The sequence below is a fragment of the Pelecanus crispus genome, chromosome 2, assembly GCF_030463565.1.
Source record: "Pelecanus crispus isolate bPelCri1 chromosome 2, bPelCri1.pri, whole genome shotgun sequence".
Taxonomy (NCBI): Eukaryota; Metazoa; Chordata; class Aves; order Pelecaniformes; family Pelecanidae; genus Pelecanus; species Pelecanus crispus.
Window position 1 is genome coordinate 137105888 of NC_134644.1, and position 23642 is coordinate 137129529.

General features: G+C 38.5%; 1 protein-coding gene across 1 annotated transcript in view; it reads left to right on the forward strand.

Annotated features, from left to right (window-relative positions):
• The window catches only part of PREX2 (phosphatidylinositol-3,4,5-trisphosphate dependent Rac exchange factor 2), a 201243-nt gene that overhangs the window by 48634 nt on the left and 128967 nt on the right, over positions 1–23642 (forward strand). Inside the window, exons 2-7 of the mRNA XM_075704766.1 lie at positions 5538–5609; positions 5684–5806; positions 8006–8110; positions 10939–11040; positions 12784–12945; positions 21070–21203. Coding sequence (XP_075560881.1) covers positions 5538–5609; positions 5684–5806; positions 8006–8110; positions 10939–11040; positions 12784–12945; positions 21070–21203 — 698 coding nt within the window. The remainder of the gene's footprint in view (positions 1–5537; positions 5610–5683; positions 5807–8005; positions 8111–10938; positions 11041–12783; positions 12946–21069; positions 21204–23642) is intronic.

A 23642-nucleotide genomic window follows, 5' to 3' on the forward strand; every position in this document is an offset into this window, starting at 1 on the left:
TTGAATGTGAAAAGAGCAGCATATTTTCCACCATCCAGATGCCTATAGATGCACTAAGAAAGTAAAGAGAAAACATAAAACCCACAAGTATTTCAGCTTTGTGTTTCCAAATTTGTGAAGATAAGCCTATTATCACAGACACTTAAAAAATTGTAATATATGAACATCTTACTTGTTGTGGGTTTCTGTTAAGATTTTGTCTTTTGACAGTGTGCGAAGTAAAATTTTATTCAGTTTTAATGTACAAAACATCTTGGTACCTTTATTCAACAGGCTTCAATATGTTAGATTGGGCTCTTCAGTTGAACTGGTTTTCCTAAAGTGAAAATATACAGGAAGTGACCTTATTAAAAATATATATGCTTTTGCAGTCCACCTTGGTTTTGTTTATGACAGTATAGATTTAAGGGTAGAAACAATCTTAAAAGAAGTCTGAGGGGGAAGAAGAAGTCAGTTTTTCTTTAATTCTTTTTTCAAACAAAAAAGAATATTTCTTTCTAGGCTCACAAAAGTAGGATGATTGCTTTCAGAAAAATAGGTACATTTATTTCGTGATCCAGGTACTCTGCCATAATTTCAGGACTAAATTTCTTATCTGTCAAGAAGGCGAAAACTCTTCATGCCTTGGGAATCTTCTGCAGGCAGACTTCCTTGTCTTCCCTGATTTCATTCCAGATGTCAGAGAAGTCATTTGTGCTGTTGGCAGCTTCTTGTGCTATCTGTAGCGGTGGTGTTTTTATTTTTTTTTTTTTTTTTCAACAACACACAGACCAACTATAGAGCAAAAAAACTCCACCAAACAACCCAACAACGCTACTCTTATTTTCGTAAGACCAGAAGTAAAATCCCCGTAACAGAAACTCAGTGTGCGTTTCTCTGTGAAATACGCTGCCTCGCAAAATGGCAGCAGATCAACAGACAGGCAAACACATTAGTGTTTATCTGGCATAGTGAACAGATTCTTTTATAATTCTTTGAATTTGGATTTTCAGCCTTTATGTTTGAATTTTCAGTCCTGGTGTTTCCTACAGTGTGTTATAGCAGTGTCAGACAAAGGGTAAAACAGTTAGAACACGGACTAGTACAGAAAGTATGTCAAAATATTTTGGAAGTGATATACACAACCATGAAAAAAGGATTTAGTTATCTTCATTGATATTATTAGTATGGAATCCTCTCCAAATGTTCGGTGTAATTCTTTGCCACATTTCTCTAAGGTGGAGGTGAATTACCCCCCTCCTTACCAGTGTGGCACAGAGACCCTGAGTCATCACCGGAAATAGAGTTTTTATGTCCCCAGTGGCATTAGGGAACCTTAGCTCTAAACTGTTATCTCACATATTTTATGTGTAGTTGCTCCCCTATTCCAAAAGGCTCAGTTGGTACCCCACATTTTGGTCTGCAACTTCATCAAACTCCTAAAGATTGTCAAACTCCTAAAGATGTGCCTCTTCACGTTTAGAATTTTCTCAGCATTTTTTGGCATTTCTTCTCCTCCTCCAAAGCAGCTATACACTGATCATTTAGATGCCCTTTTGTGCTAACGAAGTTTCCAGAAGGATGCTTGAGGAAGTTTAAGTTTGGAATTTGAATTTCAGACTTTGCGGGGGCAAGGGTTGTAGCAATCTGAGTGACTCAAGGGTATTCCTAGAACCACAGAGTTTTCCATAGACAGTTCTAAAAGTTGGCAAACGAAACTGGATTAAGTTTTTTTTTTTTAATGTAAATAACAAACATCCTCTCTTTTATCTTTCCTCTTTATCTGATCTTTTAAATTTAGACTGCTCTTTATGGTATCCAGCCAACTTGCTTCTCTGGAATGTTTCATGGAGGTCTCAACTCTGAATTCAGGAAATCAGCAAGAGTCTGGCTGGCAGAGAGTGCCAGGGGCAGCGGATCTCTATTTGCAGTGCTGCAAGGGTGAATCTCTGTACTGTAGCAGTGTAGCTAGAATGCCGGTAGCGCAAGATGAAAATCAAAATTATGTTATGTTTAAACCATGTGGCTTTACTGTTCCTTGAGAAATCTAGGAATTGAAGGTAAGTTAAGGGAAACTCTGGAATCTACTTGAAAAGCTTTACAAGAGTTGAGGATCACTGTCTAGGTGACAAACGTCTGGAAAAATCCTGGTGTGCACAGAGATACGTGTTATTCTCTGTGCTTGATGTTGTGCTAAGAAACATCTACATTAATGTTGATGAATCTTGAAGTAAGCTCAGCGAGATGTGCAGTATACTCCAGGAGACAAAGATGAGTCATGTTTTACTGACGTGTGCGTGATAAATGAAACTGCATTAAGTTTGAGCTGATTATTTGCTTTGGTGTGGTGTGGTTTGGTTTTTTTTTTTTTTTTTTTGATGAGCATGGGAATCATGTATGCCAGTTGATTGCTACAGTTTGCTCAGTCCAGGAGCAGGGACTATTTAGCTGTGTCCTTGCAATTTGTAATGCTTTGCTCCTTTGTGTAATATGGTTGCTCAGTAATGTGTCTGGACTGTCAGCAGCAGACTTGAAGTTATGGTAGAATTTTTAGAAACCACTCAGTGCTATTTCAGAGGAGTTTCTGACTTTTCTTGTGTGTCCGGTTCTTTAGTGACTCATAAATTGGCTGAGATGTCCATTTTACTTTTCTTTCATTTTTTTACAGGTGTGTTTTTTCTATGGTTAGTAATAGTTTATGTGGTTTATCTTCAAAAGCTTCCCTAAACTTTTTTTCTCTTAGCTCAGCAGCTGTCAACTCCTGAGTAGTTTCTGGGCATCCTTATATATTTGTCTTTTAAGGTCTGGTATTTCTATGTTGGGTTCCTCCTTAAAGCTGTGTCTACAAAGGACCTGCTTTTTCTTTGTTTACTGATTTTTGAAGAACTGTTCTTGGTTGGCCTCAGTTGATGTTCAAATAATTCCGGAGTCTTTTGAGTAGTCGTCTCTCCCTCAGACCTACCGTGTGTTCATACTATTTCAGAGATACCTATCTTTCCACAGCCATAGTGCTGGATTAAGGTTATTTTACAAAAGCAGTTACTTCTCTGTCCTCCTGCCTGATGACATCTGTCTGTTCTCCCTAGCAAAGTCCCAGAGCAGAGGCGGTGTGTGTATGGAGTCGGCAGTGTCTCTCTGTTCCAGGAAGGGAGTTGGTAGGGGCATTTGGCATCATGGAAACCTGGGCGTCATCATTGCTTTGCATTGCTCACTCCACAGCAGGTGAAGACCACCAAGGATGGGTCTTGGTGGCAGGTGGATGGAGGTAGACACCTCTATCCCTGCGTGCACTCCCCTGAATTCTCTTACCCCACTCTTCTAGAAATCATGAGATTTTCCCAATTACTTTGAGGTATGTGTGGCTTTGTAGTGCTTGCATGTAAGTGCCCTGAAAGATTCAAATGGTCACATCCATAGGTTTGCGGGACATAGTGCTGTGATTTTTTTCAGGAAGCAAATCTGCATTGGTGGGAACAACAGGTGGCAAATCTCTAGGAAAAACTGGCACCGTGATTACACTACCCCTGCAGTGCGAGTACAGCAACATAACATATGGGCTTGCGCCAAGTTACTGGAAGGGGCTGAAGTCATCCGAGGCCTCCCTACCTTCATTAGTGGCTTGTGTCTAGGCTCTGCAAGAGTTTAGATTTTCCTGGATTCAGTTTGTGATAACCTCTGCAGATGTGAGGTCTGGGACGGTGCTGCTTGGACGACTGTTTATTGCAGCTGATGTATATTCTTCTTGACCTCATGGCTCTCAGCTAGTGTCTTGAATCACTGGAGAATAACTTATGCCCCAGCTCCCAGATCATTTTCTGTTTCGCCTTCAGCGAACTGAATGTTCACCTTCTTTCACAGTTACAGGAAATGAAGATCTTCTGGGATAACATAAGTGTGGGTGAGCAGTATGTTTGGTCTATGGGGAAATAATGTGAACAGAGAGAGATTACAGACAGTAAAAATAGAAATGAGTTTCAGAGGTAGTTCTCGTCAATTTTTTTTCCCTCTCAATTCTACATTAATTTTTTTCCCTCTCAATTCTAAAGGATATTTAATACTGTTGGCTGGTGTAGTGAAAACTTTCAAAAATGAATTTAGAGTCATACAGTTAAACAGGCTTTCTCACTCTATGTGGCATTGGTTCTGCACTGTACAGGCGATGTGCACAGTAAATTTGCCATAACCCCTGTGGATATTCATAGCAAGGAAGGATATAAAGGGCTGTCGTCCACCAACAGTTAACTGCTGCAAATGAATTAATGGCATTTTTTACCACATTAGAAACATTAGAAAGTAAGCATGAATAATCAGGAAAAAGAGGGGTTTAAAGAAGTAGAAAATCTACATCGCTGTAGAGAGTGATATGAAACATAAAATGTGCTGGCAATATTCCAAACTTAATTCTGTTTATCTCCTGGATAACTCGATTTGTCTCTTCAGTAATAAAAATGTGTAATGCCAGTTACATAGTCCTCTTCAGCAGAGAAAGGATCACTGCTTGGGAATGAAAATGTTTTAAGTCCCAGCAGAGAGAAAAAACGGGATGCTGTGACTGCTATCCTTCCACACAGGGGTTATTTATTGCCTCTTTTATGGAATTTGCACCACACCAGAATTCAGATGAGTTCGTATACAGTGTACAATGCACAGTGACTTGGAGCTAAATGGTTATGAAAGACATGACATTTGTGCACTTGTGGTGCCAGTTTGTAATGACTAAAGAATATTCATGTCTGTGTGAATTGTCAATGTAAGATTTTAGTCTACAGTGTGTAGATATTTTCAGAACATACCCAAATCTTTGTAATCTACTGAATTAATAAAAATTAATTATATCCTTTGTACCTGAAATGTGATTTATTTCTGTTGGAATGTCTTATTGTACATCTCTTCTTGTTGTTTCCAGTTCTTGAATATGGAATATAAGAAAGCTTATTCTTTTGGTATTTTATTAGTGGTATTACTCACTTATTTGATGCCCAAGGATGAGGTCTTGGGGAGGGAAGAGTGAACATTTTCATTAAGCAAAACCAGGTGCAGCTGACTGTTAGTTAAGTGAATTTACTTTACAATAGGTTTGATTATTAATACATCAGAAATCTTACTTGTGGTTACTATAACAAGAGTTATGTTTCATAGTAGTATTTCCTGACTAGTTTTAATTTAGAAATTAGTGGCTTATTTCACCTTTGTCTGGTAGTCAGTTTGTGAAGTGCTAGAGCGAGATTTTGAAAATTACTCGTTTTGCTCTTGCTTGATTGTAACATGAATGCAGGGTGGAAGTGGTACTTCAGAGCTTCAGTTTCTCAACGTCATTAATATTTCACTGTTTAACTCTTTTTAACACTGTGTGGATAGGGTTTTATATCATGTTAGGATAACAGGACTGCTAAATGCTTTATAAATAAAATAGTTCTTTTATATTCTGAATAATATTTTGATGTGACTTTGTATCCAAGGCATAAGAAATTTGGGAAACAAATTATGAGCATAAAATGCCAAAAGTTGTTCAAGTCTTCCTGAAATAACTTTTTCCTTATTTGTCTTGTTTCATGCAGGCTTTCCTTCACCGAATGATCCAGTGTGCTACAGCCAAAGTGGATAAAAACGTCACAGAAGAGACAGTTAAGGTTAGTCTCCTAATTGTGTATTTCTTCTGTTTTGTATCTGATGTTTTATTTATGTATGTTTTATTCTTTTGCAGATGTTGTTTTCAAATATTGAAGATATTCTTGCAGTTCACAAAAACTTCTTGTCCCTGGTGGAGGAGTGCTTACAGCCAGAACCTAATGCACAGCATGAAGTTGGAACCTGCTTTCTTCATTATGTACGCTATCTTTTAGCCTTATTTCACTTTTTTCCTTTATTAATTGTCTTTATTAATTACTGTCATGATGATGAGTATACATAGTCATGAGGACGAAATACAATTTGATTGCATAATGTAGAGTACTTTGAGGTCATCTCTTGGTTACTGTCATTTCCAAAAAAAAGAGGGGGGAGGAGAATGAAGAAAGAACGTATCAAATGGGCAGACTTCTGTTGTTTCATCATTTTTATATTCACCAAATTAGCCCAGGCTGACAAACTGAGCCCTGCAGCATGGGCGAGGCTGGTGCCTATATGTGAGATAGAGGTACAAGGACCAGGGTTGCATGAAACAGCAAAAGCAATAATATGCTTTGTTTCTATTCCCCTTTGATGGTAGGCAAAAATGTGAATATTTAACAAAGAATTGCATATGCTGGGTAAAGTATCTCCGTGGTTCTGGACTGTGAAGATATTTTACTTCTCACAACTGCAGTACCTCCACAAGTATGTTTGCGTGTCCTGTAGTAATTGTTTTCTAGGAGTATTATTCTTCCTGTTGGAACAAAACAAGGATGTCAGTGTTACAGAGTTCTGCAAAATCAGGACCAGTTAGTTTGCTTTCAGTTGTAGGCCTAACAAAACATCTAGGTTTCATTGTTATCTCTGGTTAGAGTCCCATTTGTCTGCTAAGTCTTTGTTGATTCATTGTGGGATGAAAAAATCATTAATGGTTCGTGGAAACATTTTACAGAAGTTGAGTAACATCAGTTTTTGACTCTGCAGAAGTATGGATTGTATTTGCAGACAAGTGTTTGCGGACAAAATAGGTAATGATGTCAGCAAATAAGGCACTCATTGTGCATTTTCTTCCTGGTTTTTTTTTTTTTTTTTTTTTTTTATCCTGTGTTTTTGTGATAGTCCAGCCTCTGAAATTTTTCAGCAAAACCTTATGAAGTTCAACAAAGACAAATGTAAGGTCTTGCACCTGGGAAAACATAATCCAGGAGTGCAGCACACAGGCTGGGATCTACCCAGCTGGGGAGCAGCTCTGTGGAAAGGGACCTGGGGGTCCTGGTGGACCACAAGCTCAATGTGAGTGAACAGTGTGCTGCTGCGGCAAAGAAAGCCAACATGATAGAATCATAGAATCGTTTAGGTTGGAAAACACCTTTAAGATCATCCAGTCCAACCATTAACCTACACTACCAAGTCCACACTAAACCAATCAAAGGTAGACTAGACTAAACCATGTCCCCAAGTGCCACATCTACCCGTTTTTTGAACGCTTCTAGGGATGGTGACTCCACCACCTCTCTGGGCAGCATCTTCCAATGCTTGACTACCCTTTCCGTGAAGAAATTTTTCCTAATATCCAATCTAAACCTCCCCTGGCACAGCTTGAGGCCATTTCCTCTCGTCCTATCGCTAACTACAGGGGAGAAGAGATGAACACCCACCTCACTATGCTGGGTTGCATCCACAAGGGCATCACCAGCAGAGATAAAGAAGTCATTATCCCAGTCTACTCAGTGCTTGTCAGGCCACACCTGGAATATTGTGTTCAGTTTTGGTCCCTGCTGTGCAAAAAAGTTGTGGACAGGCTGAAGAGGGTCCAGAGAAAGGCCACAAAGATGATCAAAAGACTGGGAAGCCTGCCATATGAGGAAAGGCTGAGAGAACTGGGTTTGTTGAGCCTTGAGAAAAGAAGGCTTAGGGGAGACATCGCTGTGTTCCAGTATTTAAAGGGTGGCTACAAAGAAGATGGAGACACCCTTTTTACATTCCTGGGGACATTCTGATTGGACACAAGAGGAAAATTTTTCACAATGAGAACAATTAGCCATTGGAATAATTTCCCCAGGGAGGTGCTGGATTCCCCAACACTGGACACTTAAGATTTGGCCAGACAGGGTGCTGGGCCATCTTGTCTAGACCATGCTTTTGCTGAGAAAGTTTGGACCAGGTGATCCTTGAGGTCCCTTCCAACCTGATATCCTATGATTCTATGATTGAAATTCCCACGTGGTGCTTCCAGACTGTTCATAATTCTAATTTGAGGCTGGACCTCAAATAATAAATGTAGGAGGAAGAGCTGACCTTCCAAAATGAAGACTATATTAGCTATTCAGCTTTGAACAGTGTTCATTCCATGTTTTATTAATTAAAAAAAATCAAAATGGCAAGTGAAGAACAGTGTATTTCTTTGTTTCTGCAGAAAGAGAAATTCCGTATCTATGATGAATACTGCAGTAACCACGAGAAGGCACAGAAAGTTCTGCTTGACCTTAACAAAATAAGAACAGTGCGGACGTTTCTTTTGGTAAATAAACTTTGAACCAGTGTTCTAACTTAATATTTTCTGACCAGGCAGTGAATTGTTAGCTGTCACCTCCACCATGTAACAACTACAAGCACACCTGCAAGCAGTTAGCAGGCAGTTTCAGCTGGGGGTGGTGTTTCCAGAGGAAGGGGTTGCGTACATCATATTTTCACTGCTGCACTTGGATCCGTGCGTAATGCAGCATTAGGCAGTGTGCCTTGAACTTAGTGGCCAAGAGGCAAGAGTGTAAATCCAGCCGTGCCTGTAGAAAGAAAAAAAGAATAAGATAAGGTATATTGAGGAGGGGTGGGAAAGAAATTAGAGAAAGGAAGCTGAAGGACTCGTCAGAACTTCTGAAGAGAAGGTCCATGTTCTGGTACTGTAACCACGGCTGTGCCAGACAGAAAAATGTTTTGTTATGGATCATAGAGTAACCATCCTGATCTTAGGTGCTGACTTAGTCTGAGGTCAAAAGACACAGCTACGCAATTAGTCTTTCACTTTACAAGACAAATAAGGAGAGATTTTAAAATGTTAAGTATGACAGTCCTCATGATCTTCCCACAGCAAAGCCAATTTCCATGTAAATACTGAGTTTCCTAATAGTTGACATTAGTTGTTAAAAGGAAGATTCAGTATGGAATGATTTTTGTGTTTTCCTTCATGGTGTCCTGCGATAAGAAGGTCAGCTTTGAAATGTGGGGCGTACTGTATTGGAGCTTAAATGTCTGAGAAGGTGCTGTCAGATATGATATCAAATTTCACAGTGATCAGATCAGATTATTGCATTTTAGGACTGGAGAGCAAATGATGCTATTAGCAAAGCATCACAGATGTGGTTAAAAAAAAAGATGATGCCAATGCTGGCAGTAGCACATGTTTTATTTAATTTTATTAATTATTTTTAGCATGCAGTAGGCTTTCACTACTGCTGTTGACAGAGTTCTTGGTGAAGTTGTCCTGTTGCAGCTCACTACCTTTTTGAAAGATACTGGGTCTGACTCCTTTCCTAGCTACATTTACTTACAGCCAAGTCAATGAGCAGTATGGGAATTTCCTTATTGTAGGGGGTACTGGGTGACATGAAGCTCCATCTGCCTGTTTGCTAAGAGTCTCTTATTCAGCAGTGTTCCATTCATAGTTAAAAACAGCTTTAAAGTTGTCCTGTTTCTCCTCAGTGGTTGACACAGTATCCCTCACCTTGCCCCGTGCTTGAAGAGCTGCACACACATGGTTCTTGTATTGGGAGCAGCATGGCTGGACTCAGGAAGAAGGGGTGAATGCTGACTACAGAGATGAAAAGCAAAATATTCCAGTAAAAGATTGCAAAGAGCTTGTTTTGTGAGAAGGGAAGCCAAGTGTGCAGTTGTGGCAGTTCGTGATGTGTCAGTGTCATGTACTCCTGGGCGCATGCACGGGGCTTGCACATCTGCTTTGGGTTCCTCATTGATTCAGGACATGTCTGTAGAGTAAGTGGCAGCGGTCTAACCTAGAGAACAGGAGGTCTGACTGTTTGATTTGAAAGTACAGTTGAAGCCTTCTAGCCAGACAGAACAGCTCAGGTCATTAGAGATGTAATTATCTATAAATAATCAGGAGCTGAAACCAAAGTTTTGAGCATTTAAGTATAGAGACTGTCATTATATAAATCTATAGTCTGCATTACCATTGTCTTGCTCAGTCTTTATCCGTAAAGATTTTTCGTTGGCAGGTTAAGTGAGATCCTTTAGGATAAAGGATCCTTTAGGATAAGACAGAAGCTGGTTAATCATGAGTATGAAGCAGAGATTTAAGGGTGGGTGTAGAGATCCCCCTAGCAGCAGTGGTTATGGGGTGTGTGCGTTGTGAGTTACGTGCTGAGCAGAGCAGCCACCCAGTTCTGTAGCCTCTGTTCCATCAACAATGTGTCTGCATCCAGATTTGTGGCCTGTGTCAACATACCATCTGGCTGTGTTAAACTACTTTAGTTTCGTGTTCTCAGTTTAGACGTCTTGCTCTTTGAAGCTGTAGATTATCTCATACCATTGCATCACAATTCCTTCTGATCTCTCCATAAAATAATGTCCATCATTACTTTAGGTCTTTATGTACTTACACTTTAATTCCAGCAATTCCAAATATTTGCTGTGATGTCCCTTGCATACTTCATTATCTCAAATTGCCTTTATTCTTTTCTCTCTCAGCTGCTTTTTCATGGATGCTTCCACTCAGTATCTCATGTGTTCTCTGCTTCCATAGTTGGATGTCTTGTCAAAACTCACGCATTCTTTAGCCCATGACTAAGGATATTTTTATTCATTGCACATTACGTTTGAATGTAGAAGCATGTAAACAGAAGACTTCTCTGTGTGTGTGTATTAGGATGGCCATATTCAAACTTTTCAAAGCCTCTTTGAAGTTATTTACTGTCGTGAACACACCTTTTGGAACCAACAGCACCTATAGTGGTTACCCTGAATTAATTCTATTTTTGTTTGTTGAAGTGTGAAAGCATATTTTTAGCATTTTATTTACTGTATTTTATTTTTAAACTTTAAAAATAAAGGCCACTCTTAATCAAACTGGATGAAGAGGATATCTAGGGGAGATGCCCGCACAACACCATTGCAGCTTCCTTGTCATGTATGATGGTCAATGTACCTGCTTATGCATGTGTTCAAGCCTGGTCTTTTGACACTCTTGCAAACCCCCCTCATCACATATTCAACATACACATATATAATTTTTATACAGCTCAGCTAATATTGTGGTGTGCATGTGCCCTTGTCTTTATTTCTGATAATTTCCTCAGGATTTTTTAATAATTTCTGAAACTGTTCACACTCCAGAATTGCATGCTTCTTGGAGGACGCAAGAACACAGATGTACCGTTGGAGGGATATCTAGTAACGCCGATACAGAGAATATGCAAGTATCCCCTTCTTTTGAAGGTACTTACAAGATTTTTATCTAGGACTTTATACTTCTATATAAAACTGGTTGCTAAGCGTACTTCCAAACTGCAGGAACAATCTCTCTACACAGTGAATAATCTCTTTATTAGGTACTGGACCCAGACTTGGTCTCATTAAAGCCAGTGGCAAGTCTTCTGACATCAGTATTAAAAGGACTGAGGAGTTTGGCTGGGTCAAGATGATTAGCTCCCTTCTGCATCTAGTATAAGGTTGCCTCTCCATTGTTGAACGGAAGTGAGCCAATTAAGGGAGTTTAATGAGACTGATTTCAGCTGGGCTTGACCATGTCCTTGCTTAAAATGCTTGGGATAGCAGTTTGTTAGTGACATGCTTTGATGATTCTAATTTACCTTCACCAAACTGTAAATGAAAAATATTTATGAAAATGATTTGTAAGAAAAACTGTAGAGTAACAGTAGGATGCTGCAGGTGGTTCTATGCAAGTTTATATGTTTATTCTTATCTTACTGTTACAACTTAAAACTCAATGAAAAATGTTAAATGTGCTGATAGACATCAGATATTCAAACCTCTGAGTTACTGAAATTTTTCCCATGTTAGGAAATAAAATAATACAATCATCAGGAAAGTAAATATTTAGAACAAATTTATGCTTAACAAAGTAAGGTTTAATATTGTTTATTGTTTCAATATTGTTCTCTGAGCCAGAGCAGATTCTGCTCTAGAGACTATTTGAAACCTGATTATTGGACAGTATTTTTCACAATGCACGTAAGAGTTTAGATCTGAAACATTGCCAATTATGAGGCGTATGCATTTCATTGCACTGACATAAAAACTTAAAAATAAATGTGTTAAAATAAAGGTTTTTAAAATAAGTTCAAGAATATAATAATTGCAATGAGGTTTGAGTCATCCCAGATATCTGTGGTTTTACAGTTCCCTTGGCCTATTTTAATATTATTTTTGTATTCTATTTTTTGAATGAAGGATCTACAGACAAAAAAAGGGAAAATGACTAATGAATTACTTCAGGGATACATTGAAATGAAGATATTTATGTTACATTTAAATACAGGGTGTGGTGTTGGCAGGGTTAGAGCTCCAGGAGGAATGTACCCATGTCTCAGTCAGGGTATGCACTGAAGGCTATCCATAGACGGTCCAGGTGTAAATGCGTAGTTGGTAGTTTGAGATGGGAAATCTCAAATAAATACTGGCAAGCCCACTTTTGTTTTTTAGTATGGCTGCCATTACGAGTAACCATCTGAAATCAGTGAGTCACCTAAGCTATTGTTCTGTGCTTTGGTGTATTGCACTAGATTAAACAATACTGTGGAGCTAAGGAACCTGTTTTTTGCCCCAAGCTGCAGGAAAGGCAGGTGCTAATTTTGATGTCAGTAAACTAACGCTTTTTAAGCAGAGTTGTTATCCTTGCTATTGAACAGTTCCATCCTGTGGAATATAACGTGCCCTCCCCCGCCCTGAAAAACCAAAGCTCAACTTGAAGAAACATTGTTGAGGGGAGAAAGTAGCTGAAATGCAAACCTAGGGATTATTTTTACTGTTAGTAATTTATTTCTCTGAGTTTTAGTGTCCTACTAGGACACAATGCTAGAGGGCTTATTACTTTTCCACCTAGTAAAACAGAAGTCTGGCTACTTTTTGATTTTGTATCCTAGTCAATTTAAGCCTCCTGTAAGAGATCAAAGACAGGTTTCTTTTTTTTCTTTTTTTTTTTTTTTAATGTTTAAATAGGAGTTACTGAAGCGGACTCCAAAGAAGCACAGTGACTATGCGGCACTAATGGAAGCCCTCCAGGCGATGAAAGCCGTCTGTTCCAACATAAATGAGGCCAAGAGACAAATGGAAAAATTAGAGTTTTTGGAAGAATGGCAGTCTCATGTTGAAGGATGGGAGGTACTGTCATAAGATTTGTCGCTTTGTATGTTGAGGAGGGAGTTGAGTTTTCAACAAGCATGTATTGCACTGTTTTTGTGATGCTGAGGTACTGTCAGCTCCTCAGTTCTGTGAAATCACAGCTTTTATTTGGGATCTACTCTGTAAATTAAGTGTTGTCCATGACTGAGCACCACTGTATAAAATAGCAGACTTCCAGGAAAGAGAGCAAATGTTTATAGTGTTTGACTTAGAATATTGATTGTTTACATCACCAACATGTATGTGTGTACACATACACATCTATAAATCCTAATTTAACTGCTGCTCTGATTTTGCTGCTGTCGATGCCTGCCTAACAGCATTTTGTCTGGTTGAAAAAAAATTTTGATTATTTTATTATTGATTAAGCACTGACTCCATTAGTTTTTGTCAGCTTGTAGGTAGTCCCTTACTGTTGGCTGAGCTAAACTAACATAAATATGTTCAACAGAATCTGTGTAAGACCTGTGGTGGTGGTTGTTTTTTTTTTTTTTTTTTAATAGTTTGCAAATGGAAGAACTTCAATGTTTTAGTTTTCTGAAGAAACCATAGGTCTGTTCCTGAATTAGAGTTTTCAATAGTAACCAGAAGAGCCACCGTTTCCCCTAGATAACAACAAGATCAAGTAGTTGTAGCACCAAAATCTTCCTTTTGTATTATTTTGAGCACTAGAATTATTTTATACAGAAAGACAGATGTAGATACAGATGTATCTTTAAATTGCCTTGCGTGTTGTGTACTGAAACATCTGAGCTGCCCACACTGAGGTGGGAGGGAAACACAAGTGAAGTCCCAGTAAAAGAAATATAAAGCGAGTAATATAAACATTTTTTAAAAAAATGAGTTCTGAATATATTACACAGGATTTTTTAAGACACAAATTTCAACGTGGAAGTAGTTGCTTTTTTTGAATACTTTACTCGGATATGCTACCTCTCTTCCTGAGAGAGCTGCTTAAGAACTACAGAGAGAGATTTTATCCATTTAAGCATTGTGGAAGGCTTGCTTCCTGGAAAAGGTAGCAAGAAGAATGTATTTTTTGCACTTTAGTCTGACAGACTGAGACCTGGTCATGTTCAGAGAAGGGCAACGAAGCTCGTGAAGGGTCTGGAGCACAGGCCTTATGAGGAGCGGCTGAGGGAACTGGGGTTGTTTAGTCTGGAGAAGAGGAGGCTGAGGGGAGACCTTATCGCTCTCTGCAACTACCTGAAAGGAGGTTGTAGCCAGGTGGGTGTCGGTCTCTTCTCCCATGTAGTTAGCGATAGGACGAGAGGAAATGGCCTCAAGCTGCGCCAGGGGAGGTTTAGGTTGGATATTAGGAAAAATTTCTTTACGGAAAGGGTGGTCAAGCATTGGAAGAGGCTGCCCAGAGAGGTGGTGGAGTCCCCATCCCTGGAAGTGTTGAAAAAATGGGTAGATGTGGCACTTGGGGACATGGTTTAGTCTAGTCTACCCTTGATTGGTTTAGTGTGGACTTGGTAGTGTAGGTTAATGGTTGGACTGGATGATCTTAAAGGTGTTTTCCAACCTAAACGATTCTATGATTCTATGATTCTGATCTTTTAGCTATGTAGTGGGAAAGGGCCTTCGTACAGTGCAGAGAAAAGAAAAGGCTAGGGATGCTGATGGGACACTGAATCCGAAAAAGCTTTGAGAGACACCTGCCTGAACTTTAACTGACGGAGTTCCCTAGGAAATCTGACAACTAAAAATTAGAATATTGGCTAGAAGAGACAACTTTTAAGTAGATATTCATAGTAGTAGATAAAGCAGCAGAAACAAAAAATAGTTTCTGCACAGCTCTGTTCCCTCCCTACATCTCCTGCTGTTACCACACCTGCTCTTTGTTGAACTTGCTCTGCCTAAGGATGCACTCTACTTCTGCAGCAGTGGATTCAGTCTCCCCCTGCCTTCCAGAAGGGTTCAGCAGAACAAGCCACTGTCTGAAAGGAGCATAAAAATTACATGGAACAAAGAATCCCCTAAATACTGCCCATGACACTGCAAAATTATTTCCTGTCTGCTCCACGTGAAATCTCCTGATCTGTGGACTTACGCAAACCTTTGGTTTGTTGTTAATTGAGTAGTGTGGGAAGATTTGATTCATTCTAAAGGTGGATTAAGCAACTAATTTCACTTTAAGCAAAATTCGTCGTGTTTCTTCAGTGCATTGTGGGATTTGAAATGTATCATTTAAGGTATTTTTCCTTTCCCTGTGTAGCAGCATTTTCAAGAACTGCTCTTCCATTTCTGTAATTGGGGTAGGTATAATTTAGAGCAGAGAAACCCTCTTATGCCAGAGTTCAGGGCACTGTAGTCTTTCAGTACAGGACTGTCACTGTAACACATTCCACAAAAATTCACTGTGCCTCAGGAGAAGGAATTTCAGCAAGCATAAAGGCTATGTAATTGCTGGTCTGTATTCAGACAAACCTTTCTGCATTTAGTTGTAATCTTCAATCTCAAATTTAAAAAAAAAAAAAAAGCCATTAAAGACAAATGACAGAGAATGTATACTCATGCCATGATATTGTTTGTGGGATTTTGAAGAAGGAAAGACTACTTAGATAAAGTAAACCTCTAAATGTTGTAATTAAGAGGAGGTCTAGTTCACCTAACACTTTCCAAAAGAAGCAATGTTGCTTAGACTTGGTGAAAATAAGTTTCTTCTTGTAATTAGCTTGAACTCACTGTCATCAGCAATAACTTGGAAAAATTAGTGTATGTGAATATTAAAATACGTTAGACATGCTTGTGCAATAACTTCATGATAGAAGCAATAGCAAGTTAAGTGCTTACGTTGCTGAATATTTTATAGCAAGGAAATTTGTTAAATAATCCTTATTGCCTATCACTGACTTTACTCCTATTATTTTCAACTTTTCAATTAAGTTTTCTACTGCATTGTAGTGATTAAAATTCTTCCATTTGCTTTCAGTGCCCGAGTCTTACAGATATTTATCAAATCCATCTTAATGAACACACTCAAGTATAAAGTTACAGAATTATTAACTCAGTGCATTATTAGTCATATAAGTTGGTTAAGAACTGACTGTTCTCAAACCTGTAACTCTGAAAAGGGAATCCACTTTCCTGCACTACCTTCCTTCTGAATCCTTAGTAAGGCATACAGTAGTAAACAGGTTTGCTGTTTGAACTATATTAGTGAGCAAAGGTAACAATAAGGAAAGGTAACAATATGGACAGAAGCATGCAAAACATGGACTTATTCTCTCTGTGCTCAGAATGTATTCTGTGAACTGTAAGATAGTAATTTCCTTCCAACATTGGACTTCTTTTTTGGTTGGTTCCCTCCCCCACCCCCCTAGAATTAATTTTAGGATTTCACTTGTGCTTGAACTCTGGAATAGTGCCATTGTCTTAAAATAGTATGTTTTCAGTAGAGTTATGTGGCGTTTATTGTAGTTTAGCTGATCAGGTTTGATGTTATCGTATGGCAACCACAAGGTGCCCAATCTGGCAAAATTGCCCTGATCTTAATATGCACATCCTTTTCAAACATAATATACGGTTAGCCCTTGAAACGGTAAGAATTCCAGAACATGTATAAGAGCTAACAGTATTCTGAATGATTCTGAACAACAACTACAAAAAATCCCTGAATGCAATGTATGAGAGTGGATTTAATTAAATAAACATCTGGTTTTCTGCATTGCCTAAAAATAAAGAGGCAAACTTGTTGGAGATTTCCTTCCAGAAGGAAATGCTTAGCACATTGCTTGGCCCCAACTAGAAGGAAAGGGAAAAAAATAAAGACTATTTTTAGAATCTGATCAAAGCATGATTTGAATTCCTATACATAAATGTCATAAAATGAAGCTTGTGTTTATTATGATAAAAATACAGATTCATGGAAAAATGGAACATCTGTTTCAAGAAAGAAAATTTTGAGTATAATGACTTTCTCACTTAATTTCCTAAGTGGTTAAATTTATTGGCCTGAATTCAGAACTTGTGTAGGTGGCTGTCTCAGCTGGAGAATGGCTCAGCAGCTGAAGGAGTCTGTCAGTAAAATTTGCGTGGATGTTACAGTGAGAGAAGAAAAAATAAAATTGTTGCATTTGTTGTAAGCTGGAAACTGAACAACCCAGTCTGAGTCACAGGCCAACTTAGTGACAATAGCATGGGGTATTCTGTTCCTCTGCATTCTGCCATATCAAGTATCCTCTCCATTCTGCCATATCAAGTAGTTTTTTAAGAGAGATTTCTGTTTTAAACTCGAGCATTTTTAGCCCTTTCTCCTGTTTTATTTCTGTTTCCTATGCCCATATGCACGTACTGAAGAGTAAGTTAGTATCTGCTATTTCTGACCTTTATCACTGCTAGCGTGGTGGCCACTGAATCAGTATGGTCAGACCTCCATGTCTGACTGAAATTTGCCCAGAATATGTGGATAAGTAGCTTTTGTAACAAATAAAACCAAATAATGCTGCTTTTCATCTCAGGGTAAGGAAGGACATTTTTTAATGTCAAAGATGGGTATTTAATGACTTAAGGATGAGAGGAATATTGTTTTACATATCTTGCATATAGTCTCTCTCCTTCCAGTGCATTTTAAATGTATGTATTTTGTGATACGGTCATGGTACATTTCAGGGCTCTTGTGTGACTGGCAGCCTGGGGTTGTTAGGAGCCAGTATTGTCTAAATAGCCTGCAAGCTCTGAGATCTTATGGGCTTTTAATTTCCACACCAGCTACCCTGGAAGACCACACAGTCCTCAGCCCCAGTGTGACCCACGGGGGAGAAGACTGCTCTACAGTTAGATGTTTGGAGTCTTCAATGGCTCAGTAGGAAAGATGGAGGAAAAACTAGTCTAGATTCATACTATAAGCCTGCTTTGGAAAGCAAAAACTTGCTTTGTGTTTTTTTTTCCAATTGAATCCTTTATATGTAGTGTTGGAAAATGATTAGAACAGGTTTGTTTCTACAGTACATGGCATTTTCAAATTGACATATTACAAAAATGCTGGTTTCATTGAAAATACCCCGTCAGCTCTAATTACAGGTGCTTTAAAAGTATAGAAACATGAACTGTAGCGTAGTACTGGTGATATTACATTTAGGTTGAGCAACTATATGATCTTCCCTTGCAAGCACTGAGTATAAACTCATGAAAATTTTAAAATAGCAAATTCCTTTTCAGATTCAAATTGCTCATATTTGAGATTTCCCTGGTAGTTTCAATTCAAACATTTAATAAAAACATGTTTCTATTAGAAGGTTTTGGTAATATTTGTTCCAAAAGTATTGCTTGTAGGTACTGTAGTTCAGTTTTAGCTGTGCAGTAGATAGTCTCCCTGCTTCTGGGACAAGGGCAACCTCTCATCCATTACTGCAGCCTTGAACCTTCCCCCCTGAGAGGGACAGCTTGGAGTTGGATAAATAAATTATCCTACTGGTCTGGATATCAACTGTAGTTTGGTGTTCCTGCTGCAAACCCATGCGGAGGTTCAAGGTGTAGCTACACCCTTCATGAAAACGTTCTTATGGTTGTCAGTCCTCTTTTGAATTGCATGGTGGATATGGTAGTGCTTGTGTTTTCTGTGCTTTATCCTTCTTTGGGCATGTTTTTCAACCCTGAGGGATGCGGTGGAGAGAAGTGCTCGCTCCAGGTGTAGAGACAGCAGTGCTTTCACATAATATGCCCTTCCTCTTTTCTTTTCTTCCTCTTTTTTCTCCCAAACAGGCTGACCCTAACAGTGTTACGTAGGCAAGAGGGTGGCGGGGGATTTTTCTGCACTGGCAGTGCTATGTAGGACAGCCAGATGTGACTTCTGATCCTGTTATCTTATTCCCTTGGACTTCAGCAAATAAAACAGCAATAACAAAATTCACTGACCTGCGGCCATGCCAGCATGGGTTGTGATCTTGTCAAAAGGTATCCGATAAATGAAGTTAACACTGTTTGGTATTTGGACGGGAGGTCTCCAAGGGAAAAAAATATCTCTAGAATGTTTTTTTCATCATCTAGCAGTTTATGTTAGAAAAGCAGGAAAATGAAGAGGAAAACAATAGCAAAGGGTAGTAGTGTGATATAGATAATACTCACTGTCATATTGCAACTTTGAACTTGAATCATGAATGAGGCAAATCCTGATAATTCAGGTAGCCTGAATTATATACATTTAAAATATGTGTAAAATATGGTATTTTATGAGATGATGCTGGCACAGAAGCAGATCTTGCTAGGACTGTTGGGAAAAGGTTGTACTTTTTCTACAGTGAAAATGAAATTTTTCAATAAAAAGAGACAAAATGTTTTCATAAAACCCTTCCTATGAAAAAATACACCCTTTTGTAGAAAGCTGAAACTGCTGAAACAGTTTTGAAGACTTAAGCTGAAATTTTTTTGGCTTCCCTACAAAAAATTACAGTTTTCCAGGAAAGCTGAAGTTTGCTGTAAAAACAAACCAAAACCCTTTAAAAAATATCCAGCCTTTTACAATGCAAATTGTTAGTAAGTACTGTTCCAGCAAATTTTAAAAGCAACATAAGCTATTGGTTACTCTTTTTAATACACAAAAGCAATGAAATAGAATGGAAAGAAATGACCTGCTTTTCTGTAGTTGTGGTCAGCAAACATTAAGTGCAGCCCTAATTTATGTTTTATTTGTATTACTGAGTGTGCTTTTAAGGTGTTTCAGTGTTTGGTTTCAAATAAAACTGTAAAATTAGTATGCCGGCTTCTGGTGTTTCTTCCGTCTTAGGAGGGGAAGTATGGTGTAGTGGCTATAGATGACATTCATTTTTGGCTCATTTGATCCTAAATGGAAACAAGAGTCGTTAGTTAATACTGATACCAAAGCTGCTTTATTTAGAGACCTGAATTGTGTTCCAGTGCGATGGTTGTGCAATCTCTCTTATCATCTCTGTAAACAGTCTGTGTTCTCCTTGGAACAGCGTCTGAGCTATTGTTCAATATTCAGTGCTGTGACATACAAAGGATGAACGGTAAGATGAAGAGCTGAGAGCAGAACCCATGATTGCTTCTTGGCTCTTAATTGAAGGCATTTTTCTTTGGGCTACTGTGGTTAGATCAAGAAGAGGAAGTAACTACAGCTATTGCAGGCATAAGTCATTCAGAACATGTGCAGATGAAAGAAAAGTCCTGGCTTTTGCAGGTTTTCCAAGTTGACTGTTGAGTGCCTCAAGTTAGGAACTCCTGAAGCCATGGGTGTATGCTCAGTGCAGCCAGCACACATAATTGTCACTAGGATCACATGGCTGGATGCATATAGCACATGGACAGGAGATCTGTCCCACAGAAGCATGGAATTTTCAGAATAGTAAAATACACCTCAATTCAGGAGAGGCTTCCTTGTTATAATGCGTAGAAATGACATGACTTATTCCTAGAAATATTTTGGGGAAAATGTTATTCTTTGTTAAAGTTGCTTCTTTTTCATTAACGTTTATGAAAATGACTGCCTTCTTTTCACATGAAAGAATGATCTGCCTTGAAGCAAAAATGAGGCATGGGAAATTTCATCCCAAACATTTTAAGCCTAGCAAAATTCTGATGTCTTCAGAGTATGTTAAGAGGAAGTATACTAGACAGCCTTGTTGTATGTGCCACTATTAGCTTTGCCTGAATTTTAAATCTCGCTGTTTTTTGATTTTGGTTTTGTGTTTAGCTTAATTTAGTGTGGAAGTATATACCCTTCATGATGTTCGAGTTCCATGTTGCTTCAGCTTCTAAGTTCATCTTGGCATGGATAACGTCTTGTAAAGCCCCATTTTCAGACATTTCTGACTAAATAGTAAAGTTACTGAGGATAAGAGTTATTGTCTAAAGTTGGCCTGTTTTTTCAGGAGAGATCTCATGCACAGATGTAATATAATTTGGAAACTTTAGTGATTAAACTTTATCCATTCAAAAAAAGCCACAAACCCTCCCCCCCAGTTAATGGCAATGCTAAATGAATACAAAGCTGGTGTTAAGCGTCATTAAGTCAACATTAAAAATTATTATTTAAGTACAATGTAATAAATTATCATGAGTTTTATTCTTTTCCTTAATTGGTGCAGAATCCTTCAATTCTCACAGAATAAAAAATAATCTCTTTCCAATTGATTTTAGGGGTCCAACATCACAGACACGTGCACTGAAATGCTGCGAAGTGGACTACTACTGAAAATTTCAGCGGGAAATATCCAAGAGAGGATTTTTTTTCTTTTTGATAACCTTTTGGTCTACTGCAAAAAAAAGCACAGGTAAATTATTAATTTATACTTTGAAAAATATTTTATATTTTTCTCACAGTAGAGCTAATCCTCTGTATGCTGTTTCATAATAGTATTTGAACACCACCAAATTGTTTACTGGAGTTAATTGCAATATAGAAGTCAGCATTTTTAGAGGAAGTGTATTTCTCACACTCCAAAGAGAAGCGTATTTAATTGAAACGTTGGAAAATTTTTGTAGGAACGCAGAATCCAAGTGATGAAGTGCAGGGAGAAGGAATCTGTTTTGTTAGTCTTCCACAACAGGTTATATGTGATGGCCTCACTCTCTTCTAGGAAGGGTAAACAGACTGAATTTTTAGTTCAAACAAATCAGTATCGTAGCTTATGCTATAAAATTAGTCTCCACAGATTCAAGAGTTTCAAGCCTTGTATTTCTAATCAGGGAAAACAGCCTGAAAGCTGCTGCATGCTGCATTGCAAGGAGCAATTCCTTAGTTCAGCAACAAGCTTCTGCAGTTAATGTTCATCCAGTGCTCTTAGGCTTCTGAGAAATACGGGTTCTCCTACGTACAGGCATCCCTTTTGAAACTGCTTGAGTTTGTCTCTCTGATCCAGAAACTGTTTTTGAGTAGCCACTGAATACATATTACTGGATAGATCCTTGATAGATTCCTAGCTACATGATAGACCTTGAGTATGCTCTCTAATACACTGCAGATACCATTGTCTTTGCCTCTGCCTCTGCACACTTGTGGATGGTTTCAGAGGAAAGTTCACCATTGACCTCAATGTCCAGTCAAGGAAACTGTCTGCAGCTGCTGAAACTGTTACTTCATAAATCCAGGTTCTACTGTCATCACCACAGCCATGTCCATCAGATCAGTGCGAGTGCTGTAAGATTTTCAAGGGTAGTTCCAGATTTGATAGCCAACTTTCATGCTGTTTTTCTAACTTTTACCAGTGCCCTGGATTGTCTGTAGCATCCAAGTGAAAGATGTCTTTCTCTGCACCTGTAATATCCATTTGTTTTGATCAGTGCTCTGGCTTGGCAGTGGTCATGTGTCTGTTAATGGATGGATCCTGGCCCAGCTGCTTTTGAAGGCTGTGCCTGAGAGGATGGTCAAGTGCAATGCTAACAGCAAAATGTACGCTTGGTGCATCTGGGTGAAGGTTGTTGGCCATGTAGTTCAGCGTGTGGGAGCACTCAGCAGCACCATCAGCTTGAGGTTGAAAAGGCTGATCAGGCAGCCTGATGCCATAATGATTTTCACCGCCCCCATTGTTTTAGCTGGGAAATAGTGGGTGCTTATCATCCTCTTCTTGCTACCTGTTCTTGGTAGGGGCGGATGAAAGGGAAGGAGACATGAGTGTTGGATAATAGAGACCAGAACTCCTATATATATGTACCACAATATCCATGTGTTGCGTAGTGTAGTTAACCGCAAATGTGTATATACAACTACAATCAGCAAACTAAATGGAAATTTATGCATAAAATGCATGAATCTGAAAGCAATTTTTAATGGATGCTTTAAAATTTTATTAGCAACCCTTGTCTGCTATTGTACGTAGTTTATATATGGTATTTTTCACAGGACCTTTTGCATGGGACTCATAATTCCAAACTATTTTAAATATTTTAACAATTATTTTTCCAAATAAGTTTATACTCATATTCATAATGTCATACATAAGAGCGGGTGGCTAGGGGATGGATATCCCTTTTCTCTCCTCCTGTGCTAATTAGAGACTTGTGGTGAGACTCGCTGTAGCACCTGTAGAGCTTCTTGCTGAACCAATATGTGGGGAAGATTGGACTCATCAGTATGTAGTATGGAAGGTAGAAAGTGATAGTAGTGGAAAGTAGGCATGGACCCTATTCATCAAGAATGTCTTATAAGAATCTCTCTAAATTGTAAAGCTTCTGAGCTAGTTCTGCAAGGATCTTTTCCAGACTGGACTGGAAATGCTGTTTTTTCCAGTGGGTTACTACTGAAGAAGCTGCTGGCTAACCCTGAGGGAGGTTTAAAAATCTTCTTCCCCAGTGAATATTGTTTCCTCCTATAGATTATTCTGTTAACAGGGAAGCATTTACATATGAGAAGATAGGTAATTTATACTTCACTAGCTATAGTGAAACAGTTCTTTGTTTTTAAGTTTCAACTCTTGTTTAGGTTGCAGAACTTTTGGAACAGTTGAGTATGAACCATTTAAGAACCTCGTGATTATATCTAGTGTTGAATACTGAATTTATTTCAAAGACATCATTCTGCAACTGCTCAGTTTCATTTTTATGTAGACTGGTTCAATATAAACTCATGCTCTTTTCAAAATTTCTAATTTTTGCTATATTTTGTTTGGCAATTACAGTTGAATTACTGATTACATAGTGTCTTTTCACTTGTCCACCACTACATTAGGTATTTTTGTAGCCATATTCTAGCTAAAATACACTATTTGATAAAA